Source organism: Prunus avium, chromosome 2 (assembly GCF_965620075.1).
Source record: "Prunus avium chromosome 2, drPruAviu1.hap1.1, whole genome shotgun sequence".
Lineage (NCBI taxonomy): Eukaryota > Viridiplantae > Streptophyta > Magnoliopsida > Rosales > Rosaceae > Prunus > Prunus avium.
In genome coordinates, this window is record NC_142285.1 from 7,679,645 (window position 1) to 7,690,233 (window position 10,589).

General features: G+C 35.3%; 1 protein-coding gene across 1 annotated transcript; it reads left to right on the top strand.

Moving 5' to 3' along the window:
• The first annotated feature begins 630 nt into the window (after positions 1–630).
• LOC110746928 (alpha-humulene 10-hydroxylase-like) lies at positions 631–9,662 on the top strand. Its single transcript, XM_088248945.1, has 7 exons — positions 631–1,022; positions 1,427–1,626; positions 2,999–3,646; positions 4,644–4,794; positions 6,800–6,976; positions 7,459–7,628; positions 9,070–9,662. The coding sequence occupies exons 1-7, from the start codon at positions 752–754 to the stop codon at positions 9,169–9,171; spliced, it is 1,719 nt and encodes a 572-aa protein (XP_088105071.1). The 5' UTR covers positions 631–751; the 3' UTR covers positions 9,172–9,662.
• The last annotated feature ends 927 nt before the right edge of the window (positions 9,663–10,589 follow it).

Sequence of the window (10,589 nt, forward strand, 5' to 3'; positions counted from 1 at the left end):
TTTTATAAAAAATATGGCACTTATGTGGCATATATTTCAGCAAAAGAGTGGATCCCATTCATGCTATATCATAATTTTTAACATAATTTTTAGCATAGTTAACAATTGAGGGCAAAGTAAATTACCAAACTTTGATTAGAGGGGCACTTTTGGTCACTTAAACTTTTAAAAAGTAAAATAATATTTAACTATAATTTCGGGGCACTACAATAATTAAGCCTTTAAGAAATTACCAATCAAATCTCAGTAACGCAATAATTAGCCAAATGAGTAACTTTAATAATCCCGTCACTTGGGCTCCTTTCATTTCAAAACCACATCACTTTGAAGTCTCTTCATTTCAAAATCCCATCACTTTGAACTCCCTTCCACTTCAAAGTGCCTTGTCCAAACACAACCTAAAATTTTGAATTGCATACAATCAGATGGTAGAAAAACCAAACGTGGCAACAAAGGAAAAAACAAGAAAGAAGATGATGACAAAAAAAAAAAAAAAAAAGAAGCTACAAGAACCGAAACGTGTCACATGCTGGACCATTCTCATTTCCAATCAACAAAGAGAAACGGACACACAAGCGAAAAGTCAGACATATTGACACAAAAAAGTCCAACTTCTGAATTAATTAATTGCAATTGCAACTTGCAAGTCTCTGTATTCATTTATCTGTCACTTTCCTGATTTTCTAGTGCCCATCCATTACACAATCTTTGTTGATTGAGTCGAGTTTCTTCTGATTTCTGATATGAAAAAATGGCACTTTCTTCCTCATGTGGATCAGACGCGCTCTTAGCGATTCTCTCTCACTCAAGATCCGAAGCTTGCAATCGAGTTCTTCTCAGGGACTTGGCCAACAGAGAATTCAATGCTTTCCTTTGGTTTTCCCTCATCGCGGTCACCGCTTTCCTGCTCAGCAGGGTTGTTAAGCTGCTCTGCTTATGGGCCAAGGCCAGGTCAATTCCTGGGCCTCCATGTCCCTCTTTCTACGGCCACTGCAAGCTCATTTCCCGCGAAAATTTTACTGGTCCGTGCAGTTTTCACTCTCTGATGCCTTTTCTGTTTCGGGTTTTATTTTTGTTTTTTGGGTTTTTGTAGTTGACTAAAGTACTTAGCTCTGTTGGGTTCACTTCAACTTTTGCGTTTTGTTGCTGGCGTATGAATCATGAATGAAAGTGAAACTTTGGCTTCTTGCCCCTGTTCTTGGGGTTTCAGAATCTGGGTTTTCATCAAAATTTCAAATTGAAGTAAACACCTGGAATATATGTGACTTCAAATTTGATTGGTTTTGTTAGGTTTATGAATTCCCAAAAAAATTGAAGAAGTTGAGGAGTAGAAAATTAATTTTTGGTTTTGGTTAATTGTCAATTTGTGTTATGGATAGGGTGAGAACAATCTAAGCCATTTCTCTTTTCTTTTGGCATTGATCAGAAGTGTTGTCGGATTTGCACAAGAAATATGGGCCTGTTGTCAAGTTGTGGTTGGGTCCTACAAAGCTTTTAGTGTCAATAAAGGATCCAACTCTCATCAAAGAGATGCTACTAAAGGCTGCTGATAAATTGCCTTTGACTGGGAGGGCTTTCCATTTGCCCTTTGGAAGGTCAAGTCTCTTTGCTTCCCCTTTTGAGAAGGTATGAGCTCTGTTTTATTGCCCCTCTTTTACTGCTTCTTATACTTGTGTACTTGTAATGTTTAGAAAATTACTGTGTTATACCAATATTTTGTGTCTGCATTGAGATTGGAAAAAGAAAAAAAAAGTAATGAAAAATAAAGAAGGTGCTTGTGTTTCTGTTTCTCTACGTAGGCGCTATCAATCAGAATGTTAAATGTAGCATCAAGATTCGAGAACAATAGGGACTGTCTGAAGGCAGTAAACTTAAAAACCTTCCTTATCATCAGCTTATCGGCTGGTCTTCCTTGAAAAAATTGCAAAGGGAAAAGGGAAGGAAAAGAAAGAAATCAGTAAACTGAATTTGTTGATCTAACTGAAACATTGATTTGTTGGTCTGACTGCTGGTTCTCCTTAATGATAATCTGTATCCCAAGACAGAATATTAGTTCTCTTTATCTTACATACTTAAAAGGCTTTTAAATTTAATATGTTACTACCATGTTGCAATGGCGAAAGAGTTCTTCGCCATTTGGTCCCAAACATCAGTTGGTCTATATATCTAACATATATAATCAATCACCTTTGTGGTCACCACCCAGCACTGACAGTTCATAGTAATGTCATCATGTCCAACAAACACAAGACTGTTTAATGAAAGGAATGAGTTGATTCAGTTGATTGGGCAAACAGGAGTAACAAGTGTATTGAACACAGAGAGAGGAAGTAGAAGGAAGGGGAGGGAAAGAAGACATAGGCAGTAGAACGGGAATAACTAGAAAACTAGTGCAATAAATTGGCAAAACTCTGCAGCCTTATTAAAAAAAGGCTTTGTACATAAGTAATTCCAAAATAACTAACTACCTGAAAAAAGAAGAAGCAATAATTAATTCGTATGTTCTAATAATAAAAACAAATGATAACTAAATTCGTAAATTCTAATTACAATGAATAGAAAGATAAAATAAGCCTAATTTCTAGAGTACATATACCTTGATTGAAAACAAATTTTCTTCTGTCATCTATTAACAATGAGAAAATAGAATAAAGTTGCGAAATAACTTTTGTAATGCTCTGGAATGAGGAAGTTTTAGTTAGATAGCTGCCAATATAATACTTATCGAAGTCCTTTAGAAAAAAAGTTATGAAGGATTGGACTTGAAATTTGAGTAAGGCTGGAGCTATGGTGGTAAGCCCCATGTCACATTGTCACTAACTGATAATATCTTCAACCTGTTTGTATCAAAGTAAAAGTCTGTCATCTCCCAAACGTAATTTAGTGCATCATTTATTTGTTTTATCATATGATGATGGATCTGAGTCTTGTGTAATTGTTCTCAAGTTCATCTGGTAGCATTCATAGTCTTTCCCTAAAGGGTATTTCTCATTCGCAGATGCAAAAGGGAAGGGAAGCATTATTCACAGAATTAACTGGAAAGTTTCCTGAGAGAGAAAATGTGGTTTGTACAAAAGCTGTGGACTGTATCTTGCAGAGGATACAGAATTTTATGGCTAAAGGCAGCGCTGACAGTAAAATGGTTTCTCAACATATGGCTTTTACCATGTTAGGAGCCACGCTCTTTGGAGATGAATTTTTGGCTTGGTCCAAGGCAACTGTATATGAGGAGCTCTTTATGATGATTGCTAAAGATGCTTGTCTCTGGAGTTCTTATAATGTTACGCCGTTTTGGAAGCGTGGATTTTGGAAGTACCAGTCTCTATGCACAAAGTTGAAATGCTTAACGCAAGATATTATTCGACAGTGCAAAAAGAACTACATGCTATTTGGTCATATGGCTCATAATCTCCATGGTGAAACAGAAATTTTGGGAAAGGAGATTGCATCTGATGGACCATCTTGCTCTGAAGTTGTGATAGTAGATGCCTTATTCTTTCAGGAGCTTAATGGCCATCTTAATGCAACGGAAGAGGAACCATGCGGGAATCTTATGAGGATTATGTTCCATGGATGCCTTACCACAGCTCGTTTGATTAATAATATTTTGGCGAGCCTTGGTATGCATCCACAGATACAGGATAAGGTAGCTGGCGCCCTTGTCTTCTTTCTCCCTCTCTATTTCTCTCCAGTCCTTTCTAATGTTTAATGTTTCTTCTTGAAATTTATTATCTGAAAGCTGACATTTGATCTAGTTGAGTGTAAACAAGGCATGTCTTTGTGTACTTTTTTTTCACACATTTTGCTTAACATCTTTGTTTTTATTATTTTTCTTTCTCCTTTTTGAACTCCCACTTCCCCAAAAGAAATTACAGGAAACACCCAGCTCCTTGTTTGAAGAAACCCTCCGTTTGCCCTATTAGGGACGTTGCTTTTTCAAATGAAAAATAATGAAAAAAGTGATAATAATAATATTAATAGTAATAATAATGATAAATAATGATATAAATTTGACTACTAGTAATGATAATTAATTATTATTATAATTATTTCATATAGGAAATAGCTTTGTTTCATGTGTTATTGCATACCATAACCTTCTTAACCTATATATTTTTCCCTGATGCAGTATTAGTTTGAGCAACTATACAAAGAAACACTGTTATCCTAGTGGAAATGAAAATTAGGAAGATACATAGACTAGCATTTTGAAAATTTATATGGCTATCATTAGGTTAAGTGACTGGCTTATCCAAACTGAGTCTAATATATGGGTGCACTGGGCCCACTATCAAAGTTATATAGTAATCGGGTTGTAGAACTGGGAACAAATTGCTTTCTTTGACTTAACCCTATCCAACAATACTAACCTATATCATGTAAGGTTCTGATCACCCATGCGACATCACGTTTATAAATGTCTTTTCTTGTTTCTTTGACAAAATGTTTTTTGTTCCCATATTTGTGTATGAGTTTCTAAATATATTTTTAATCAGTGTTTCAATTAAAAGGGATATGGATTTGCAGTAACCTGATTGAGTCTAATACTGCTGCTTTTGGTTGCTTGTTATAAAATTGATGATTATATCTTTCTACATTAAGCTGTTATAATCCTAAATCTTTTCTTTTGTATGTATCTAAAGATCTACTCAGAGGTAACCATGGCACGAAATGGTTCAATTAACAAAGACCAACTGAATGTTGATAAGATGCTCTTATTATTGGCAACTGTTTACGAATCTGCTCGTCTTGTGTCAGCTGGATCTTTGCTACAGAGATGTTCTCTCAAACACGGTAACACTTGTCACCATTTTGTTCTTAAATTTCTGTATGAAAATATCAGTCTCTCTACCTCTGTGTTTTAGTGTTTTGTGTAAGGGGGTCTAATGGCAGTTTCTCTGTGATGCCAAAAAATCCAAATATGTTCAGATCTAGAGCCTTGAGATTAATTTACGGGATGAAATTCAAACCCTTTTCTGATAAAATAAAACATGAAGTCGAATAACTGTTCAATAACAAGAATTAATGACCCAGGAAAACCAAAACCAGGAAGACAGATCCATATGAAGACATTTTCAGAACAACTTTAGGTTTTCTAATTAATATCATTCAACAACTAACCTGTGTTCAAATAACCAAACTCGGCTGTTAATTGAGGCAATGAACTCATCTTCTCAAATCTGTTCATCATGAGGTTCAAATACTAGTACGGACACGAGGTTGAAATGTATTTTCAAATAGTTCAGAAAGAAAGAATTCATACAAGGAACTTTGAGGGTGAAGCTAATGAAAATGATGCAGGGCAGTAGAAATAAGCTGCCGTCCAGCAAACTGTGCCAAACCACGGTAAAAATGGAATCCATGCGATCAACAACACAGAGAATAGAGGGATAAAGCAATAGAATAAAAGTTGGAACGATGATAATAGGGTTGTATGACAGAGACCCAAGATAAACACTATATTCTGTAATTTCTTAATAAAGTTTATAAAAGGCCCTTATTACAACTCTTAATGAGGCTTACATAGCCATCAAACCCTAACATAACAAGGGAAATTAAACCAAATCCTAATTGGAATAGGAAAACTATAATATCAAAATAACTAATAATTTAAAGTAATTAGAACCCTAGCCTATTTGGGTAGCGGGCCCACTTAGACCTGGAAGGCATTAGATACTCCTGCATCAGAAAAGCATGTGATATATATAATATAGAACGCAGAAGCATGAAGGTCCAAATGTCAGGATTTGTCAGAAGTAAAGTCATAAATATGGGTGTACTCTTGGAAAAGAAAGAAAGGATGAGTGGAGGGGTGGGACTCAGCTAAATATAAGCTATTTTAGTTTTGGAGGTTTAGTAGTTGTATTTTGTACAGTTCATGTAGGAAATCTTGATGATGGTGGTTTTACACGTACTGATGTCTTTCTTTATTAGTATCAATTTTTCCAAAAAGTAGTAAAACCCTATAAAAATAAGTTGAAATTTGAGTTCAAGAAGTATACATCTGAAAGTTGTGATAAGTAAATAGATGCTTTATCATATGAAATAGATTGATTCATGTGGTTGCAACATTTATAAGCCATGACATGCATATGTACAATTGCACCGGGGAATTTCTACTTTTTGTATGGATTGATTTTCAAATTTAACAACAGAGGTTATAAGTAAGAGCTTTTAGGATATTGAAGTGACTACTCTGAGGTGGTTGGAGCTATCTATAACCAGGTCTTAGAGTTTTGGTGTTTTTACTTGTCTGGGAATATGAAATATGGTGCACTTTTGATATCAGGCAAAACAAAATGAAAGATGATAAGAGATTTCTAAGGTTTATGTCAAAATATGATGCTGTGAGTAGATGTTGGGCGACTTTTATGTTACACAATATCTAATATAAAAGTGTTGCACTGACAACAGGGTATTTTCAAGGAAGAAAAAATACATTTGATGAACCATTGGTTGAAGATGCATTTATTTTGTCAACCTTTTCTAAACTGCACTTAGAGTTTTTGTTTTTGTTTTTTGTTGTTTGGGTGGGGGAGATAAACTGATTTGGGTTTATCAATCAGATTGGTTGAAATTAAGGTTCTCAAGATAGTTAGACTTGTGGATATGATAGCATCTTGTGAATGCTGTTCAGCTGACTGCTCCTTTAGATTTTCTGATCTTCAGCTCCAGCTTACCTAATTGTGATGCTAAATTGAATGGTGTTGCTTATTTAATTCCACCTGTTCTATAATGGTTGTCATTTATTTAATACTTGACTTGGCATTAATTATTTTTTCTTCCTTTCCCTTTGAAGACTTGAATCTTAAAAGTGGCGTAACCATACCAGCTGGAGCAGGACTGGTTGTGCCTATACAGCTGGTACAGATGCATGATTGCAGTTGGGGAAGTGATGCTAATGAATTTAATCCATATCGCTTTTTATCCAAGCCTGGAAAGGGATCTGATATTATGCTCACTAAATCAGTTTCAGGTTTAATTCCTACCTGTTTCCAATTTCAACTTTGTTTATATAGTTTTCAAGTTCCCTATAGTGCATTTTCTCTGAAAATGTGCAGTGCAGTTATAGCAGTATTAACTAATCATAAACTGTTGGTAATCACTGTGCCTTTTTCCATTTCTTTGCAAATCCTGCAGTAGTATACGACTTTTAGTGCATTGTATCAAATGCCATTTCCAATCCCTTATGCCATCTGGAATTGCACAGGATGTACATTTTGTAAGAGAATAATAAAATGTTTGCTAAATATTCTTGTAAAGAAGCTGGTTTTTCCATTTGAGTTTAGTTCTCACTTGGTTTTAAATTGACACTTCCCTGTCCAAAATGCATGATAGGGAGTTCGAATTTGTATAGTAAGTTAATAACCCTGGAAGGAAATTAGTTTAAGATAGCATCACACCATCAAGGTTCACATGCTCCGTCTGTAACAAAGTTTGGTTTACAACGGTTCTCAGGGGCTGCTGAAAACATTGTGAATCCTGGACAGAGCTCCTTCAGTTTGAATGATCCAAATGCAAATACGGCCTTTCTTCCCTTTGGCTATGGCTCACGTGCTTGTATTGGCGAGAAATTTGTACTCAATGGAGTGGCTACATTATTCGCATCATTGCTTGAACACTATGAGGTTTGTGTGCTACTTAGTTTTTTTGTTTTTGTTTTCTTTTCTTGGCTACACGATTACATTGTTTGAAATCTCTCTGGCTTTCTGTCTCCGTCTTTCTCTTTAACTTTCATCGTAAACAATCATTGTTTTTGAAACTTTTTATGAAACATAAACTTCTACTTTCAATGTTAACTTTGGCATGATGAGCTTAGATTTGGTTATATTAAATTCCTGTGTCTTTGCACTGATTTTGAATACACAACGTCCAATGATAATTTATTTTATGGAAATCTGCACTATGCATAGGGCAGTGTAATATCTGAAAATACAGAATCTCTATCTTCACTTAATCCCAAAGCTGAGTTCTTGAGGTTGTTGGCTTTGCATTTTTCCTCTCCATTGAGTGAGGCCTAATACAGATCTGAGTTCAGGGATCCTTATATCTTTATTAATCATTGCTACATTTTTATAAACCAAAAAAAAAAAGAAAGAAAGATATAATACAGTTGAATTTCATTGAGTACTACTAGATAATTAAGGAGTACCAGTATCTGTCAACAACACGTACTGTACTCATCCTGAATGATAAAATCCTATCTTGCGCCTAAGAATTTCCCATTGAATTGGTTTAAATAGAAAACAATTGATTAAATAAAAGTATGCATGAGTTTCATCTACTCCCACTAAATGCAAATACAATCCTACCGTTGTGATCAATCTATACCCTAGGAGAGAAAGGGTAAACCCGCCGATCTAAGGGCTTGAATTTAGTGGAAATTTTGATTTTAGTGGACTGTGGACCCAGATACTTGCCATTAATGTTAAACATTGGCATAAGTTCCAGTGTATTTTTGGATGGGACCAACGTGCTCATATCTGGGAGGGAGGGATTTTGTAATCTGTGAATCCTTGCTGAGGAATGTTCGTATTAAATTGATTCATTACAAATTGTCAGATCATTTGTTAGTGGGTTTCTGCAGAAATTAATTTCTTCTTGTTTGTTAGGTTGTGAATCATACTCCATTTTATGATTTCATTGAAAGTGCTGCACTATTACTTTTAAGTCTTGTTTTTGACAACATTAGTAAGCCCTCCTGTATTACAATTTGGTACCAACTGACCCAACTAACTGGATTTTCTATCTGGGAGGCACACCACGTGATGGATTTGTGCCGCCCTACGAATTAACTAATTGCTTAACTACATGTTGGCTTTGGTTAAATTGAAAACAAGAAGCTCCTGCATGCTTAAAGTGGATATGAAACAAAAATTTATCCAACAAGAGAAGGAATTGTGATGTTAACTTATGAAACTTAAAAACAAAAACTTTTGAAGTTCAGTTACTTATTTCTTGCCATTATTTATTTGTTTGTCCTCAGATGTGTATTTCATTGACCAAGAAACGGTATATATATATTTACATATCTTGCAAGTCTAATGTTTAAATGTTACTATATTGCAGATAAAGCTCCAGGGAGCAGCTGAGGATAACCCAAAACCGAACAACTGTGTGTTTGAGCATCTTTCTAGTTCACAGATGGTTTTTGTAAAAAGGAACAGCTGAAAGAATGTGGAAGCAGAAAAGTCTCATGTGGATGCGATGTTTTGTTTTACTGTCATATGTTTTTGCATCCCATGATCACTTACAGGAAGACATCTCCAGTCATCTTTTTCCCCAACTCGGGTTTGACGAGGGAATATTTTTTCTGTTGATTATCTATTAGAGTAATAGCAGAGGATGTTACACGAGTGAGTTTTACGGCTCATGTTTTTTTCCTCTGTTTTTAAGCCTAGGTGCTGGTTTTATAGCCATGACAGGCATAAGATAGTTTTTGAAGCACTCTGGGGCTATTGTTGAAGCGGAGCCTTGTGGTTTTCCCCATCTAGAATTTGCAACTTCATCTTTTATTTTTCCTCTCCCAAAAGGAAGTTCATCTTGTAATCTTAATTAGCTTAGAGTGATGCACCCCATATGTATTTTATATTTGTAGGGTGCATTGTTAATAGAAGTTATGTAATAAATAAAAAATTACCTTCCACTGGTTGTTTATGGTACTCTGGGTTGTTTTGAGATTTGGTTAAAATTGAGTGAAACGATGAGTTTCAGGTAGAGTTTAGCCAGCTTGCTTGTGGTGATTGTTCACAGGTGGGTTATTTTTCCGTTACAATTACAATGTTCTAGCATTTTTCAGCTCAATTCTATGAATGATCTCCATGGAGGGGAGCAGATATGGGAGATTAACGTACTAGAGAAATTATTAGGGGTGGGCACGGTCCAATTCGGCTCGGTTTTAAATTCAAACTGAAACTGGTACTGTTAATTTGGTTCGATCTAGTCTGATTTTCATACAAAACTGATATCAGAATTGAACCAAACTAGGTTGGTTACAGTTCGGTTCGGGTCATGGTTCTCCACGGTGTGGGCCTGCTGTAGAGCCCATTTAAGTTTTTGGGGTTTTTAAGCTTCAGAACAACATGAATTTTTAAACTGTTGGACTTACATCACAATTGTCCCAATTTTGATATTGAATACAGTTCACAAATGATTCTAATACTGAAAATGAACCAAATACTGAAACTTTTAACAAAACAAATACATAAAAAGCAAAATAAATTACAACAACGTTTAAAATTATAGCTCCATTATGTCATCCATTATCAAGTTGCCAAAAATTTGAGCAGCTAATCTCGTGTCACAAGGTTTACCAAGCTTTGCTCTAATTGGATCGCATTCATTCAAACAAAACCTTAAGGCCTTGTTTGGTTCAAGGAACAAGTTTGAGGGGAAATCATTTCCCAAGAGATGGGAAATGGAAGATTCCTTCCACCGTTTGGTAATGCTGGGAAAGTAACCGGGATATATCATTTTATTTCCTTTTCCATGTTTGTTTTGAGTAGGAATGGAAAACAAAGTTTGTATAAATTTTCAATTATACCCATATTAAATCAAATAAAAAAAGAATCCGTTTAATGATATATTGT

What these genes read in the sequence shown, in the direction of transcription:
- LOC110746928 (XM_088248945.1), top strand. Translation starts at nt 752, where the DNA reads ATGGCACTTTCTTCCTCATGTGGATCAGACGCGCTCTTAGCGATTCTC. An exon ending in TTCCCGCGAAAATTTTACTG is followed by an intron (nt 1,023 to 1,426) that starts GTCCGTGCAGTT and finishes GGCATTGATCAG; the next exon opens with AAGTGTTGTCGGATTTGCAC. An exon ending in GCTCACTAAATCAGTTTCAG is followed by an intron (nt 6,977 to 7,458) that starts GTTTAATTCCTA and finishes AACGGTTCTCAG; the next exon opens with GGGCTGCTGAAAACATTGTG.